Source organism: Stenella coeruleoalba, assembly GCF_951394435.1.
Source record: "Stenella coeruleoalba genome assembly, chromosome: 8".
NCBI classification, from domain to species: Eukaryota; Metazoa; Chordata; class Mammalia; order Artiodactyla; family Delphinidae; genus Stenella; species Stenella coeruleoalba.
The window spans coordinates 103,378,307-103,397,673 of NC_137154.1; the positions used below are offsets into that span (position 1 = coordinate 103,378,307).

Below are 19,367 nucleotides of genomic sequence, written 5' to 3' on the forward strand. Positions count from 1 at the left end.
TAGCAAGTATAACTTTATCATGCAAAAATCAAAAGAGTATCAAAAGGTATATAGCGAAAAATCTACCTCCCTTCCCTGTCTCCAGTCTGCCCAATTCCTACCCATTAAATTCCCCACTTTATATACTCTTCCAGACTTTAAGAATATATATATTTATGTATGTAATTTTTGCATATATATTAAAGAATATACCCACAAAAAGCAAAGTAAAAAAGCAATGTGTAAATATGCTACTCTTTGCGCAAAAAATTAGAACAGTTTTATTCCTCCAACTCCACCCCACTTTTTACATAAAAAGTATGTTTGCACACACTTGTTCAGTTCTCTAATATTTCCTGCGGAACTTTCCATATCAGTATATAAAGAGCTTCTTCACTGTTTTTATAACTGTGTAACAGTCCACTGTGTAGATATTCCATAATTTACTGAACCAATCCCCTACTAATGAATTCTTGAATTATTTCCAATCTTTTGCTATTACTAACTATGCTACAAATCTGTAAATGTCATTTTTATATATGTTCACGTGTACCTGAAAGACAAATACAACACAGTGTAAAAAGTTCTTTTTATACAGTAGCCCATTTTTCTGTTCAGTTCCTGGTCTTTTTCTTATATCTTTTTAGTTCTTTATATACTAAAGAGATTAGTTCTTCATTTGTATTATGAATTCCAAGTATTTTTTAAAGGCTGTCATTGGTCCTTGCTTATTGTTTTCTATAATGCAGATGTTTTATATTTTATGTAGTTGAATTTCAGAACCCTTTCTTTTAGGAGTTTTGCATTTTTTTAACATCTTTATTGGAGTATAATTGCTTTACACTGTTGTGCTAGCTGCTGCTGAATAACAAAGTGAATCAGTCATACATATTCATATATTCCCACATCTCCTCCCTCTTGCGTCTCCCTCACACCCTCCCTATTCCACCCCTCTAGGTGGACAGAAAGCACCACGCTGATCTCCCTGTGCTATGTGGCTGTTCCCACTAGCTATTTTACATTTGGTAGTGTATATATGTCCATGCCACTCTCTCACTTCATCCCAACTTACCCTTCCCGCTCCCTGTGTCCTCAAATCCATTCTCTACGTCTGCGTCTTTATTCCTGTCTTATCCCTAGGTTCTTCAGAACCTTTTTTTTTTTTTTTTAGATTCCATACATATATGTTAGCATACAGTATTTGTTTTTCTCTTTCTGACTTACTTCACTCTATATGACAGACTCTAGGTCCATACCCCTCACTACAAATAACTCAATCTCATTTCTTTTTATGGCTGAGTAATATTCCATTGTATATATGTGCCACATCTTCTTTATCCATTCACCTGTCGATAGACACGTAGGTTGCTTCCATGTCCCGGCTATTGTAAATAGTGCTGCAATAAACACTGTGGTACATGACTCTTTTTGAATTATGGTTTTCTCAGGGTATATGACCAGTAGTAGGATTGCTGGGTCGTTTGGTAGTTCTATTTTTAGTTTTTCAAGGAACCTCCATAGTGGCTGTATCAATTTACATTCCCACCAACAGTGCAGGAGGGTCCTCTTTTCTCCACACCCTCTCCAGCATTTATTGTTTGTAGATTTTTTGACGATGGCCATTCTGACCAGTGTGAGGTGATACCTCAGTGTAGTTTTGATTTGCATTTCTCTAATGATTACTAATGTTGAGCATTCTTTCATGTGTTTGTTGTCAATCTGTATAACTTCTTTGGAGAAATATCTATTTAGGTCTTCTGCCCATTTTTGGATTGCATTGTTTTTTTGATGTTGAGCTGCATGAGATGCTTGTATATTTTGGAGGTTAATCCTTTGTCCGTTAATTCCTTTGCCAATATTTTCTCCCATGCTGAGGGTTGTCATTTGGTCTTGTTTATGGTTTTCTTTGCTGTGCAAAAGCTTTTAAGTTCCATCAGGTCCCACTTGTTTATCTTTGTTTTTATTTCCATTTCCCTAGGAGGGGGGTCAAAAAGGATCTTGCTGTGATTTATGTCATAGAGTATTCTGCCTATGTTTTCCTCTAAGAGTTTTATAGTGTCTGGCCTTACATTTAGGTCTTTAATCCATTCTGAGTTTATTTTTATGTATGGCTTTAGGAAGTGTTCTAATTTCATTCTTTTACATGTAGCTGACCAGTTTTCCCAGCACCACTTATTAAGGAGGCTGTCTTTTCTCCATTGTATATTCTTGCCTCCTTTATCAAAGATAAGGTGACCATATATGCATGGGTTTATCTCTGGGCTTTCTATCCTCTTCCATTTATCTATATTTCTGTTTTTGTACCAGTACCATACTGTCTTGATTACTGTAGGTTTGTAGTATAGTCTGAAGTCAGGGAGCCTGATTCCTCCAGCTCCATTTTCCTTTCTCAAGATTGCTTTGGCTATTCAGGGTCTTTTTCACAAATTGTGAAATTTTTTGTTTAATTCTGTGAAAAATGCCATTGGTAGTTTGATAGGGATTGCACTGAATCTGTAGATTGCTTTTAGTATAGTCATCTTCACAATGTTGATTCTTCTGATCCAAGAACATGATATATCTCTCCATCTGTCTGTATCATTTTTAATTTCTTTCATCAGTGTCTTATAGTTTTCTGCATACAAGTCTTTTATCTCCTTCGGTAGGTTTATTCCTAGGTATTTTATTCTTTCCATTGCAACGGTAAATGGGAGTGTTTCCTTAGTTTCTTTCAGATTTTTCATCATTAGAGTATAGGAATGCAAGCGATTTCTGTGCATTAATTTTGTATCCTGCTACTTTACCAAATTCATTGATTAGCTCTAGTAGTTTTCTGGTAGCATCTTTAGGGTTCTCTATGTATAGTATCATGTCATGCACAAACAGTGACACTTTTACTTCTTATTTTCCAATTTGGATTCCTTTTATTTCTTTTTTGTCTCTGATTGCTGGGGCTAAAACTTCCAAAACTATGTTGAACAATGGCAGTGAGAGTGGAAAACCTTGTCTTGTTCCTGATCTTAGTGGAAATGGTTTGTTTTTCACCATTCAGAACAACGCTGGCTGTGAGTTTGTCATATATGGCCTTTATTATGTTGAGGAAAGTTCCCTCTATGCCTACTTCCTGGAGGGTTTTTATCATAAATGGGTGTCGAATTTTGTAGAAAGTTTTTTCTGCATCTATTGAGATTATCATATGGTTTTTATCCTTCAATTTGTTAATATGGTGTATCACATTGATTGATTTGCATATAGTGAAGAATCCTTGCATTCCTGGGATAAACCCCACTTGACCATGGTGTATGATCCTTTTAATGTGCTGCTGGATTCTGTTTGCTAGCATTTTGTTGACGATTTTTGAATCTATGTTCATCAGTGATATTCGCCTGTAGTTTTCTTTCTTTGTGACATCTTTGTCTGGTTTTGGTATCAGGGTGATGGTAGCCTTGTAGAATGAGTTTGGGAGTGTTCCTCCCTCTGCTGTATTTTGGAAGAGTTTGAGAAGGATAGGGATTAGCTCTTCTCTAAATGTTTAATAGAATTCGTCTGTGAAGTCATCTGGTCCTGGGCTTTTGTTTGTTGGAAGATTTTTAATCACAGTTTCAATTTCAGTGCTTGTGACTGTTTGTATTTTCTATTTCTTCCTGGTTCAGTCTCAGAAGGTTGTGCTTTTCTTAGAATTTGTCCATTTCTTCCAGGTTGTCCACTTTATTGGCATATAGTTGCTTGTAGTAATCTCTCATAATCCTTTGTATTTCTGCAGTGTCACTTGTTACTTCTGCTTTATCATTTCTAATTCTGTTAATTTGAATCTTCTCCCTTTTGTCTTATGAGTCTGGCTACTGGTTTATCAATTTTGTTTATCTTCTCAGAGAACAAGCTTTTAGTTTTATTGATCTTTGCTATCGTTTCCTTCATTTCTCTTTCATTTATTTCTAATCTGATTTTTATGATTTCTTTCCTTCTGCTAACTTTTGGGTATTTTTGTTCTTCTTTGTGTAATTGATTTAAGTGTAAAGTTAGGTTGTTTATTTGAGATGTTTCTTGTTTCTTGAGGTAGGTTTGTATTGCTATAGCTTCCCTCTTAGAACTGCTTTTGCTGTATCCCATAGGTTTTAGGTCATTGTGTTTTCACTGTCATTTGTTTCTAGGTATTTTTTGATTTCCTCTTTGATTTCTTCAGTGATCTCTTGGTTACTCAGTAGTGTATTGTTTAGCCTCAATGTGTTTGTATTTTTTACAAATTTTTTCCTGTAATTGAGATCTAGTCTCATAGCATTGTGTCGGAAAAAAATACAATTTCAGTTTTCTTAAATTTACCAAGGCTGACTTGTGACCCACGATATGATCTATCCTGGAGAATGTTCCATGAGCACTTGAGAACAAAGTGTATTGTGTTGTTTTTGGATGGAATGCCCTATAAATATCAATTAAGACCATCTTGTTTAACGTGTCATTTAAACCTTTTGTTTCCGTATTTATTGTCATTTTGATGACCTGTCCATTGGTGAACGTGGGGTGTTAAAGTCACCTACTATTATTGTGTTACTGTCGATATCCCCTTTTATGGTTGTTAGCATTTGCCTTATGTATTGAGATGCTCCTATGCTGGGTGCATAAATATTTACAATTGTTCTATCTTCTACCTGGATTGATCCCTTGAACATTATGTAGTGTCCTTCTTTGTCTCTTGTAATAGTCTTTTTTGTAGGTCTATTTTGTCTGATATGAGAATTGCTACTCCACCTTTCTTTTAATTTCCATTTGCATGGAATATCTTTTTCCATCGCCTCACTTTCAGACTGTATGTGTTCCTAGGTCTGAAGTGGGTCTCCTGTAGACAGCATATATATGGGTCTTGTTTTGTATCCGTTCAGCCAGTCTGTGTCTTTTGATTGGAGTAAATTTAATCCATTTACATTTAAGGTAATTATCGATATGTATATTCCTATTACCATTTTCTTAATTGTTTTGGGTTTGTTATTGTAGGTGTTTTCCTTCTCTTGTGTTTCCTGCCTAGAGAAGCTCCTTTAGCAGTTGTTGTAAAGCTGGTTTGGTGGCACTGAATTCTCTTAGCTTTTGCTTGTCTTTAAAGGTTTAAATTTCTCTGTCAAATCTGAATGAGATCCTTGCTGGGTAGAGTAATCTTGGTTGTAGGTTCTTCCCTTTCATCACTTTAAATACGTCCTGCCACCCTCTTCTGGCTTGCAGAGTTTCTGCTGAAAGATCAGCTGTTAACCTTATGGGGATTCCCTTGTATGTTATTTGTTGCTTTTGCCTTGTTGCTTTTAATATATTTTCTTTGTACTTAATTTTTGATAGTTTGATTAATACGTGTCTTGGCGTGTTTCTCCTTGGATTTCTCCTGTATGGGACTCTCTGCGCATCCTGGACTTGATTATTTCCTTTCCCATAGTAGGAATGTTTCCAACTATAATCTCTTCAAATATTTTCTCAGTCCCTTTCTTTTTCTCTTCTTCTTCTGGGACCCCTATAATTCGAAAGTTGGTACTTTTTGCTGTCCCAGAGCTCTCTGAGACTGTCCTCAATTCTTTTCATGCTTTTTTCTTTATTCTGCTCTGTGGTAGTTATTTCCACTATTTTACCTTTCCGGTCACTTACCCGTTCTTCTGCCTCGGTTATTCTGCTATTGATTCCTTCTAGAGAATTTTTAATTTCACTTACCGTGTTGTTCATCATTGTTTGTTTGATCTTTAGTTCTTCTAGGTCCTTGTTAAACGTTTCTTGAATTTTCTCCATTCTATTTCCAAGATTTTGGATCTTTACTATCATTACTCGGAATTCTTTTTCAGGTAGACTGCCTATTTCCTCTTTATTTGTTTGGTCTGGTTGGTTTTTACCTTGCTCCTTCATCTGCTCTGTATTTCTCTGTCTTCTCATTTTGCTTATCTTACTGTGTTTGGGGTCTCCTTTTCACAGGCTGCAGGTTCGTAGTTCCCGCTGTTTTTGGTGTCTGCCCCCAGTGGGTAAGGTTGCTTCAGTGGGTTGTGTAGGCTTCCTGGTGGAGGGGACTGGTGCCTGTGTTCTGGTGGATGAGGCTCGATCTTGTCTTTCTGGTGGGCAGGACCACATCCGGTGGTGTTTTTCGGGGTGTCTGTGAACTTCTTATGATTTTAGGCAGCCTCTCTGTTAATGGGTGGGGTTGTGTTCCTGTCTCGCTGGTTGTTTGGCATGGGGTGTCCAGCACTGCAGCATGCTTGTCGTTGAGTGGAGCTGGGTCTTAGCGTTGAGATGGAGATCTCTGGGAGAACTCTCGCCAATTGATATTACGTGGGGGCAGGAGGTCTTTGTTGGTCCAGTGTCCTGAACTCAGTTCTCCCACCTCAGAGGCTCAGGCCTGACACCCAGCCGGAGCATCAAGACCCTGTCAGGCACACAGATGTTTGAGGGGTGTGGTTTGGTACCAACGGGTTGCAAAGCTCCCTGCAGTTGGCCACGTCAGACTCAGAGCAGAGCTTAGACTTCCTGAAGGACCGGAAGCTGATGGAGCTCTATGGGGAGTTTTGCATTTTAAGTCAGTTCAAAATGCCTTTCCTCATCTAAAACAATTTTTTTTTAATTTTCCATGTTTTCTTTTGAATATTTCATGGTTTCCTTTAATATATTATAATATATATAATATATTATATAATTATATTATATATATAATTATATTATATAATTATATATAATTATATAATATATATTTTATATATATATAATTATATATATATAATTATATATATATAATATATATATTAATTATATATAATTATATAATATAATTATATATATAATATAATTATATATTATATATATAATTATATATATAAATTATATATAATATATATATAATATATAATATATATAATATATATATATAATATATATATATTATATATAATTATATATATATAATTATATATATTATATATATTATATATATTATATATATAATTATATATATAATATATATTATATATATAATATATATATATTATATATAATTATATATATAATTATATATAATTATATATATTATATAATTATAATATATATATTATATAATTATATTATATAATATATATAATATATATTATATATATAATATATATTATATAATATATATATATTATATATATAATATATTATATCTTCAACCATTTGGAAATTATCCCTGGTATGAGGCAGATCTCCAATTTTATTTTCCACAGATGCATATGCAGTTTCCCCCAAAGTTTTTCCTCAATACTTTGCTGGTGGCCCAGTGGTTAAGAATCTGCTTGCCAATGCAGGGGACACGGGTTCGAGCCCTGTTCTGGGAAGATCCTACATGCCACAGAGCAACTAAGCCCCTGAGCCACAACTACTTAGCCCACGTGCCACAACTACTGAAGCCCATGCGCCTAGAGCCCATGCTTCGCAACAAGAGAAGCCACTACAACAAGAAGCCCACGCACCACAACGAAGAGTAGCCCCCACTTGTCGCAACTACAGAAAGCCCACACACAGCAATGAAGACCCAACGCAGCCAAAAGTAAATTAATTTTAAAAAAACAAACATAATGTCTCTGTTGGTTTTTGAGAAGCCATCTTTGCCATATCTTCCTATGTATTAGAGTGTATTTCCAGGCTTTCCATTTTACTCCCTTATGCCCTCTATTCATACCAGTACCACAAGTTTTTAACTACTGACACTTTATAGCAATGTCTGCTCACACTAATCCTCTATCCAACATCCTTGCTTTTTTCTTTTCCCCAAAGTTTCTTTGCTAAATTATTTGGTCAAGGTCAATTTCTTTCAAAACCAATTTACCTAGGTTTTTACAAGGATTCTTATTATCACATTAAATTTATAATAAACTGACATCTTTATGATGTTGAATATTTTGTTATGAACAAGGTATATCTTTTCAATTGTTCCAAACGTCTTTTATGTCCTTCAGTGATATTTTAAATTTTCTTCATATAGGTTTTAGAGTTCCTTATTAAGTTTATTTCTGAGTATTTTATCTTCTTTGGTGCTCTTAAAAATGGCACCTTTTCTTCCATTATATCTTTTAACTGGTTACTGTTTGATACACTGTTATTAGCCTTATTTTGCAGATGGGAAAACTGAAATATATTAGTACACCTCAGTCACTCCAGATGAGATAGACCATTTTCTCCTAGAAGTTCCCACTTCCCAGCCTGAAGAGGACACTAAAACAAGCCATTCTCACCTCTAGAGACCCACTAGACTAGGTGACAGACACCAAGATTCTGCCTCACTGAATGCCCCCTTCAGAAGTTTCCTCTCAAAAGCCATGAAAATAACTACCAGTGGACTTCCAATTCAAGACTGCATATATGTTGAGAAACAGAGCTCTCCTTCTCCAAGTCTCTGAAAAGCCAGTAACCCAAATAAAAGGAAATAACTCCTTAAGAGATTAATATGGGTGGGATCAGCAGGCCAGAAATCTCGATCAACTTCTGGAAGACAAAAAAGCAAATGGGATCATACTGACTGGTAAACCGGCAGAGAAAAACAGAGGGTCAAGGGGGCTACACTCCCACTTCTCTCCACAACAAAAGAGGTACTTGGCCCCAAGGAATTAGCAAAAACTGGAAAATTACTCTGTAAATAAATGTAACAATCAATTAGAAGGACTAGGGCTCCTAATGTGGGTGTTTGCACCTAAGAGAAGGCAGAAGCTATACACATCATGGGACTGCTGGAGAAAACACTGTAGTGGGAGGAAACAAAGAAGGGCAGTATTTAGCTTAGCAGTAAAATCTTCAATTCTGTTCAGTCAGAACAAACAGAACACGTACATTGAATGAATCAAGCTTCAAAGCTGAAGAAGAAAGACAATAATCTAAATTTATCACTGTATAAATATTATGTCAGTGGATATGTTATATCTATACGTGAAGAAGAATGCTTAGAAATTACTTCTCTACTCAAATTGAATCTGAAAGATTAAAGAAAAGGATGAAATCAGTGGTCTAAAGAAGCGGTCCCCAACCTTTTTGGCACCAGGGACCAGTTTCATGGAAGACAATTTTTCCACGGGTGGGGACGGGGCAGGCGGAGGGGGCGGGGGGGATGGTTCAGGCCGTAATGCGAACAGTGGGGAGCGACAGATGAAGCTTCGCTCATTCACGCACTAGCATGCTCACCTCCTGCGGTGCGGCCCGGTTCCTCACAAGCCACGGACCAGTACCTAACGGTCCACGGCCTGGGGGTTGGGGACCCCTGGCCTAAAGAACAAGTACAAGAAATACCTCAAATCACAAAATCAAAATGTAAAGATAAATACATCATGAAAAAAAGATTAAGGAGACCAAATATGCAATAAATAGATTCCACAAGGAGAAAATTATTACAGATAAAAGAGGTAATAATTAATAATAGATAACATTAAAAAATCTTTCCTAATATGAAGACTTGAATCTGTAGATTGAAAGTCACTGAGCTCCAAGCTGAAGACTGGATGACAAAATACACATAACTACAAATAAAAAAAAAAATCCTACAAGCATTCAGAAAGAATAAGTTGCCTACAAAGGAAAAGAAAAAGAACAACATTGGGCTTCCCTGGTGGCACAGTGGTTGAGGGTCCGCCTGCCTATGCAGGGGACACAGGTTCGTGCCCCGGTCCGGGAAGATCCCACATGCCGCGGAGCGGCTGGGCCCGTGAGCCATGGCCGCTGAGCTCCGCAGTGGGAGAGGCCACAACAGTGAGAAGCCCGCATACCGCAAAAAAAAAAAAAAAGGTAAACCATTACAGCAAAACACTAGGCCTGGGGGTGAGGGGAGAATGGTGTTAAACAGAAGAGTACCAAAAGTCTTATCCAGAGAGAAGGGGACTGAAAGAAGTATCTAAAGACCTTACCTTAAAAGGAAGGGAAATAGGGAAGAAAAGAGAGCACCAAGAGGGGAAAAAACAGCCTACCTAAGTTAAAGAAACTGTTTGATTTGCAAATTATAATAGAGAAAATGCATATCTGCATATGAGAGCATGGAAAAGAGAAGCTAATCACTAATGGGAAGTAAAAGCATAGCAGAACTTCTAAAATTAAGTTATCTAGAAAGGTTTTGCTTGTTCTGATTGTAATCTTCGCAGGTTTGTCACTTTATGTATTTTTTTTAAAAAATGAAATTGACTATATTACATTTATAAACAGAGCTTTAAGTGTTTCAGGGATTTTCATTTACTAAATTTGAACATGCAATTGAATGTTTACAAGGGTTTAATGTTAAGTTGAATCCAAAGCTTAAGGAGAAATAGAAAGAAAGTTAAAATTTTAACTTTAAATAAACAACTTAATAACCAGGAACTTCTACATAGTTTTATACAGTTTCTGTGCTCTAAGGCCCTTCTTGTACATCATAAAACTCACACAGACAAACATACCTTGGATTCCATCCCAAAGAGTTTAATTAGTGAAATACCAAGAAAGTCTTGTAGGAGCATGCTTCATGGTTAATTACAAAGACAGCCTAATGGCTAGACTCCAATACTGAATAAAATTTTCTGAGATTAAGCAATGTTCACATCAGACTCTGCTGATTATCATTAAATTTATTATTTTTTTGTAACACTAATGAGAGTGTATTGGGTGATAGTTATATTTCATATTGAAAGAATATTTTAGGGGCTAAACTATACTCCAGATCACACAACCAAAGTTACACAGTAATAGAAACATCTTTTTTTTATAATGCAAAATACACATCTTTTTGGTATTGTACATAACAGATAATTAAGGGTGTGATGACTATGAAAAGTCACAGAGTATAAAATAGGCCTGGGTGTGATACTGATATATCTGTCACTGGTAAGCTGTTAATGCTACCTCTGTATCCTGGGAATCCTAAAATGAGGAATTTCTATAGAAGACAAAATAACAGTCAGGGTATTAAAAGCAGAGAATTGTGAAATAGCTTTATGGGCTTCCAGAGGAATTTAGCCATTAAAATAGCCATCCTAGATCTGAAAGAAATGCAAGAACCTAGAAGAAATACCATATTCCAAGCCCTTGTTACCTATTGGGACTGCTGCAGTATCTTCTAACTCATGGCCTCATTTCAAATAAGGCAGAGAATGAATAAAGCAAGCAACCAACCAACCAATCAAATGCATGAGCCATTATCATTAGTTCTATGATGCTATAAACTAATAAATACATTGCAGAAAAATTAAAATATGTACACCAAATTATCTGGTTTAACTAAAATCAGAAGCTTCTCTTCTCACTTAAAATCAATTGTCTTATAATGGAGATACAAGTGAAGATCTGACTGAGAGATCTGGGCATCTGTAGACTCTTAATTTTAAAGGTATACAAGTTCTAGAAATGTGGTTTAATTATGCACTATCTCCGTAAACATTTCAAACTATATGTCATTGTTTGTCATACATACTAGGCTATGAATCTGCCAACAATGAGATACCAGAAAACATTAAACAAGATCATATGATAAACATTTCTACTCTCAAATGCCAAAGAACTAGAACCTCTCATGATTGTGAGTTAGTAATAATTCCCAGGTGTCCTCAAGGTCATATTTTTACAAGGTCACATTACTGTATGCACTACTTCACTTTTATGTTGGCTGCATAATTTATACATCACTGGTGCTCAAAAACTCCTCAGAGAAGGAATTTCAGAACTGAGAAATAAGCTGTAGCCCCTTAAAAGTTATTACTTACTAGAAAATAACATTTAGCAGCAGATACATCAAAATTTTTTATAAAACTGAAGTCTTTTACTTTTAACATCAGTTACACTGGGGTTCAAGATTTTGCTCTACCATATACTGACAACATGGTGTATGTGGCTTTCTGAGCTACAATTTCTGCATCTGGAAGATAGAAAATAATAATACCTACTTTACAGGATTAATAAACATGTAGCTGATGTACTATATCATATTTGGCTTAGTACACTGCATAGAACTCCTAAATAAATTTTTCTCTCTTAAAAGAATTAAAACATTTTTGTTTTTCCTTTCTGCCTTATATTCCCCTTTCATATTTACAGCAGCATTCTTCTAATGATCCCTAAGGACTATTCTACTCTAAGGACTCTGGGGATCTTGAAATATTCTAGTCTAAGAACTCTTTTACCGTAATGGTATGATTGATATTAACTTTACAAAATGAGAAATCAGAAAATGAGAGATTTGTGAGTCAGGGGTAGGCAGGTTAGAACTACTGCCATGAAGGGAGACTGACCAACTTCCCACAGAGCTATAACGTAAGAAAAGTTACCCCTTACTCCAACCAAGTCCAAAAATAAAAGTTATTCCAAAAGCTACTGGACATAGTGCTCCTCTGTGAGTACCTCCTCCTAAAGCAGACGATGACTGGCAGCACCAGAAACCTACACTTCAGGTAGCTATGACTTTACCCTCTTAGCCATGGTGCCTCAAATGACACAGTGCTATTCTTTTAAGAATGAATTTAAAACCCAGCTCAGAAGCTATTCAGAGAAAAAGAAGAGCACTCAATCTTCTGCCCTTATTCTGTGTGTGTGCATGCATGGAAATTAATGAGTATGTAACCATAATGACAGTTTGGTTAACGTGTATTAGCACAGATTTTAAAGAAACACATAAAACTTTTCTATATATATTTTTAACTATCAAATTGACTTTACAGAAACAACTCTCATATACAGCACTGAATCTATAACTGATTCTCCCAAGGTTACAGCTGCAACTCCCACTATCCACCCCTCACCACCTTCGACACCCACACACACTTTTTTCTGCAAGGCGTTTCAGCTGGAAAGCCACTGTGAACATTGTGCAAGCACTCTGCTGCCACATTTCCTTATGTCTGACTGCTGAAGAGGTGAGAAACACTACATGGAATGTGGCCTTACCTTGATCTCTTTGTTGCACTTATAAATAAAATAAGATCAAATCTCAAAGACATATTTGGTTTGGGAGAGTCATGGTGACATTCAGCTATGAAATAATATTGTAAACAGACAAATGCTCTAAAGTACCACAGTTTCCTAAAACAATGCATACACTAGCTCAGTTTCTCAGGATGAAAACATGGTCACATAGTCCTAAGGAAAAGAAAAGCTCAATCTTACACAGATTTGCTTTTAAACTGAAATGTCAAAAGAAAATCCCAGGGCTTCCCTGGTGGCGCAGTGGTTGAGAGTCCGCCTGCCGACGCATGGGACACGGGTTCGTGCCCTGGTCCGGGAAGATCCCACATGCCGCGGAGCGGCTGGGCCCGTGAGCCATGGTCGCTGAGCCTGCGCGTCCGGAGCCTGCGCGTCCGGAGCCTGTGCTCCGCAAGGGGAGCGGTCACAACAGTGAGAGGTCCGCGTACCGCAAAAAAACAAAACAAACAAACAAACAAAAATCCCAGACAGCCTCCTGTTGCCTCACAAGTAAATGGAGGATCACAGTACCAAATCTATCACAACAACAAAGTCCAGGTTGTTTCTTCCTTTGACAAATACGTCAAAATAACTTCCACAATTTTAACACCAGGCCAGTTTTAACACAAACATAATAAATACCTCATTCCTACTAATTGTTCATGACACACTGACCATATTTAAAACTATGCAATATGTGACGCATCAGCACACCTTGGGAGAGAAGTAGCTTACTCAAATAAGAAAGGCTAGGGACTTCCCTCATGGTCCAGCAGTTAAGACTCTGAGCTCCCAATGCAGAAGGCCCAGGTTCAATCCCTGGTCAGGGAACTAGATCCAGCATGCCACAACTAAGAGCCTGCATGCTGCAACTAAAAGATCCCGTGTGCCGCAACTAAGACCTGGAGCAGCCAAATAAATAAATATTAAAAAAAAAAAGAAAGGTTAAAATAAAACTATGGAGAGAATGAGAAGGCTGACACAAAAAAAAGAATTTCATATGCTAATAAAATAGTTCATTTTCATACTTTGAACACTGAATTATTCTTTAAAATGTAAAACATACTTCTTATTCATTTTAACCACTGATTAACAAATTTAGTGTGGGTTATCAAGAGTTCCTAATATTCAATCTCTTCTGTCATTTAACCTAGACTTTAAAAATAAAATCTGTAGATAAAGAAATCCTTTAACTTAAGAAAGGAAAGACTCTTTGAACACTAAACATAAAGACAAGATCTGATGAAAATAATGATCTGTTCTCCTACCCAATTACTCATAGATAAGACTGTAAAATATGTTTAATTGTCCATGTGGCTGACAGTGATAATATGCAGTACAAACTTCTAGAGTTTTTTTTTAATACCTCCAAAAGAATTAATTTGCTAACCCTGTTGAGAAAGAAAAGCCAGAATAAAGTCTCCTAAAATTTGTAACAGCACAACACAATTAATACACAAATGGCACTGTGTCTACAAGTTGGGTGAGACCTCTTTCTTCACCAATGAAAGAAACTTGGAGAGCTGCTTAATCAGGAGGCATTCTCAAACACTTCAATTTTGAAGTTACAGCTAGAGATCAAACCAAGAGAAATTTGCCAGGGCGGGGGGCAGGGGAGCTATAAGGGGAGTGAGATATAAGGTCAGAAGGCTTTGATTCATGAAACAATTAATTCGTACTTAATCAAAATGTTTCATACACATGAATAAGGCAACAAAAGCAGCCATACATACATACACGCATACACACACACACACACACACACACACACACACACAGAGGAACATATTCCAAGAAAAAGAAGAAGAAAAATCTATTAGATTCAAATCCAAATCACATCTGTTAGGTACAAATCAGATATACGAAGGGGTAGTAGTTCAGTCTCTACCTGAAATTCCTGAAATGCTACTACAAAACCTGTCTAACACCTTCTCTTCCTGGTGTTCTAACAAGTCATTTAAAATGCCTTTTACAAGCTCAGGACAAGTTGTGGAATGAAGAGTGCTATGTACAAATAGAAACCTGTCCTCTTCAGCTCCAAACCTTCCCCCAGAGAAAAGAAGTCTTACTGGAAAAGAGATTAAAACAAAGAGGATGGGAGGGCTGGGTAGCACAAGTGAAGGACGTGGACAGAGGGACAAAGGTGAGAGAGGGAGAACTGACAGCAAATTCCATAATTACCTGAAATGTTCTTCTCTTTCCCCCTCTTCATCGTCAGTCACCTGGGTTATAACTTCTGAATCCAAAAAAAAGACACTGTCATCTCCTGAAGGGCTACCCTCACTTTCTGTTTCCATCTTGTACTTCAAAAATTTAAACCTCAAGCCATGGACTAAAGAACAGCAGTTTTCAGGCTGTTCAGCTCTACTGATGTACACACAGGTGTGCAGCTGAGGCACCAGTGATATGTGATCATGCTGGGCCGAAGTTTATTATGTGCTAGGTTAATTGCAGGTGAGGCAAAGACAGGAAATCCCATGAAGCACCCTCACTGTGTCAGACTGCTACACCTGTGACACCAGACCCCTCCCACTGCCTTAGGCTCTGTGACCTACATAACCAAATGCAGCACCCAAATGAAGGTGAGTTTTCACTAATTATTATTCATTTAATAACTATTCCTCTCTTCTCAAACTTTCCAACTAATAAGTTAAAAAACAGAAGTTTCCAAGATGCAGACTTCTCTTACTTATATCCTTTTTTCTCTCAGACTTTTTTTATTGAAGTATAGTTGAGTTACAATGTTGTGTTAGTTTCAGGTATACAGCACAGTGATTCAGTTATATGTGTGTGTGTGTGTGTGTGTGTGTGTGTGTGCGCGCGCACGTGTGTGTGTGTGTGTGTGTGTGTATAGTCTTTTTCAGATTCTTCTCTCTTATAGGTTATTACAAAATTATTGAGAATAGTTCCCGGTGCTACACAGTAGGTCCTTGTTGGTTATCTATTTTATATGTAATAGTGTGTATATGTTAATCCCAACCTCCTAATTTATCCCTCCCCCTGCTCCTTCCCCTTTGGTAACCATAAATTTGTTTTCTATGTCTGTGGGTCTATTTCTCTTTTGTAAATAAGTTCATTTGTATCCTTTTTTTTTTTTAGATTCCACATATAAGGGACATCATATGATATTTGTCTCTGTCTGACTTACTTCACTCAGCATGACAATCTCTAGGTCCATCCATGTTGCTGCAAATGGCATTATTTTGTTCTTTTTTAATGGCTGAGTAATATTCCATTGTATATATGTACCACATCTTTATCCATTCATCTGTCGATGGACATTTAGGTTGCCTCTATGTCTTGGCTATTGTAAATAGTACTGCTCTGAACACTGGGTGCATGTATCTTTTCAAATTACAGTTTTCTATAATTCCTTTTCAAATTATAGTTTTCTCCAGATATATGCCCAGAGGTGGAACTACAGGATCATACGGTAACTCTGGTTTTGATTTTTTAAGGAACCTCCATACTGTTCTCCACAGTGACTGCACCAATTTACATTCCCACCAACAGTGCAGCAGGGTTCCTTTTTCTCCACATCGTCTCCAGCATTTATTATTTGTAGACTTTCTGATGATGGCCATTCTGACCAGAGTGAGGTGACAACTCATTGTAGTTTTGATTTGTATTTCTCTAATAATTAGTGATGTTGAGCATTTTTTTCATTTGCCTGTTGGCCATCTGTATGTTTTCTTCAGAGAAATGTCTATTTAGGTCTTCTGCCCATTTTTTTATTGGGTTTTTTTTGTTGTTTGATATTGAGCTGTATGAGCTATTTGTATATTTTGGAAATTAATCCCTTGCCGGATGCATCATTTGCAAATATTTTCTCCTATTCTGTAGGTTGTCTTTTTGTTTTGTTTACGATTTCCTCAAAGGAGACAAGAATATACAATGGAGAAAATACAGTCTCTTCAATAAATGGTACTAGGAAAACTGGACAGCTACATGTAAAGAATGAAATTAGAACATTCTCTAATACCACATACAAAAATAAACTCAAAATGCATTAAAGACCGAAATGTAAGACCAGATACTATAAAACCCTTAGAGGAAAACATAGGCAGAACACTCTCTGGCATAAATCACAGCAACATCTTTTTAGATCCATCTCCTAGAGTAATCAAAATAAAAACAAAAATAAACAAATGGGACCTAGTGAAACTTAAAAGCTCTATCTCAGATTTAAGAAAGGTCAACTAAAAACTAGAAAGGATAACACTGCATGAAAAGGTCTCCTGGGCCAAGCACAATGGGAGGAACAGTTACAGATCTCAGAGGTAGGGAGGATCATAATTTATAGAGAAGACAAGCATGGTCTAGGGACCTGCCCAACCTCATGCCTTCTAGTATCACATCCATCTTTCCTTCCCCACAATAATAACTGCCACATACACCTTTGCTCAAGTATCCAAAGCGGGACACAGCAGCCAGGCTTGTCCATAGCTTTCTAAAGAAAAAAGAAGTAACTATCGTAAGTTAACAGATGCTGACAATTACGGCAAATAAAAGCATGCAACATTTTTACACACAACTTAAACTGCAGATGCTAAACTGCAGATGCCTAGAGCAGCAATAAAATGACTCGCTGGGAAATGAGTGAAAAGTATAGCATCTACAACACTGGCAACAACATAACTGTTACTTAAAAAACAGGCATGCTGGTACCAACCACTGACATGTCACCCATGCATGGCCGTCTGCCCTTTACTGAGCAGCCAAACACTGCTGAGCCTGGTTTTACATTAAACCTGACCAGATGAAATTTTAAAAGGCATCCACTGGGATACCCTTGAATTTTCATATTTGAAAATAAGCAAAATTAACCCTCTAGCTGACTTTGTTTATATGATACTTTTTCCTTTCTACAAAACTACAATTTACTTTATGTGTTACTGTTTTAATCTTGTTGCTTCAAAAATTATACAGTTTTAATCCATGGACTATGTGGTCATTACATGTATTCCTGCTAGAAACTGAAATTTGCTATCAGGTCTGGGAACAAATCTGGAAAACAAACTGTTCTTGAGAGCAGCTACACTGGAAAAACTCCTGAACAATTTATACAGAGATATCTTGCAAACTAGTCTAATGATTTTCACTCAAGACAAATCCAGAGAAATTTTGGCCTGAATAACTATTAAAAAAAATTAAAGGATTATTGAGATCTCTCTATACCATAAATCCCCTATCATTTTCCAAAGATTCCAAAGAGATGAAATTAAATTTAATCCCTTCCTCATTCCATCCATTGAAATAAATTCCCAATGGATCAAAGATTTAAATGTAAAGAGAAAACCATAAAAGAAAATCATGGGAAAGCTTTTATCACCTCACAGCGAGGAAGTCCTTTCTAAGTATAATTTTAAGAAGCCCTGAAACCACAAAAGACTGATACACTTTACTACATACAAATTTTAAAATCTTCCCTAACCAAAAAAAAAAGGTTTTAATTGTGAATAAAGTAAAATGTAATTAATTAAGAAAAGATATTTGTAACATATCACAATGGGTTAATTTCCTTAATATATTAAAAAAGTGCCTATAACTCTTTAAAACCCAACAACCCAAAAGATAACTAGGCAAAGGGCATAAACAGAATAATAATAGAAAAATATGAAAGAATCTTAAAACATTAAAAAAAGTATTTAACTTCACTCATAATAAAAATGCAAAAAAACAAGATGTTTTTTTTATCTACCAGGCAAAGATTTTTAAAAGTTTTAACAAGCTGTTTCGAAGATGTGGGAAAATAAATATACACTGTTGGTGGAAATACACATTGGTATAACCTCTATGTAGGGCAATCTGGCAAAAAAAATCCTGTGTTTTCATGAATCCTACTTACCTTTCTTTTTAATCATTTCTTTTGCTCTTTCACTCTCATGGTTGATTACCTCCCTTCCTCAAGCCCTTTCAAACAGGAAAAAGTGACCTGTAAGCAGAATTTGTACACAGCACACTATGGGCAGCCTGACTAACGTCAGATCAGTCAGGAAGCCTCTTCTAGTTCTGCTGCCACATCAGAACCCTACCTCCCTGTCCTGCACCCCTGCTGCAGCGAGAGCCTCCTCCCCTCCCAACCTGACTTATACACCAAGCAGACCTCCCAACACTTGTTCTCACAGTTTTGACTGTGCTATTAGAAGTTTAAAAAAAAATGTTTTTAACTTCAGAATCAACATGTGTTTTTTCTGTTCCCTTCTTTGATAGCTTATGAAAATGTAGAAAAAAACAAAAGATAATGAATAGCAGGGAGGCAGGACAGGAACCAAGCAGAGTCAGTCCCAAGGTCACCAGAAGCTGAGTGAGGGACTGGCCGTTCCTGCAGACCACAGGGTGGCTTTAACCCTTTTTCCTGATTGGCTTAAAACCTGACCAGACTCCACTTCCACAACAAGCTTCTTAGAGCACAAGTCTCTGACCTAAACCCGGGGAGTCATCATCAGTAGTTTAGAACCAGTTGATTCTTCATCTTCTACTGACCAAGAGGTAAGGAAGCTGAGGGAAAGAGAAGT

The 19,367-nt window shown here is 36.6% G+C and overlaps 1 protein-coding gene across 7 annotated transcripts in view; it reads right to left on the minus strand.

Annotated features, from left to right (window-relative positions):
* Positions 1-19,367, minus strand: part of ARHGAP32 (Rho GTPase activating protein 32) — a 272,293-nt gene that overhangs the window by 164,077 nt on the left and 88,849 nt on the right. For 2 of the 7 annotated variants that reach the window (XM_079929488.1, XM_079929483.1), the window contains exon 1: positions 15,031-18,535. The exons of 3 other annotated variants lie outside the window; for them this stretch is intronic. In XM_079929488.1, coding sequence (XP_079785614.1) covers positions 15,031-15,146 — 116 coding nt within the window. In that variant the 5' untranslated portion in view covers positions 15,147-18,535. Of the gene's footprint in view, positions 1-15,030; positions 18,536-18,697; positions 19,132-19,367 lie in introns of those variants that run through there. 2 more of the 7 variants (XM_079929485.1, XM_079929484.1) reach the window with 2 other exon arrangements.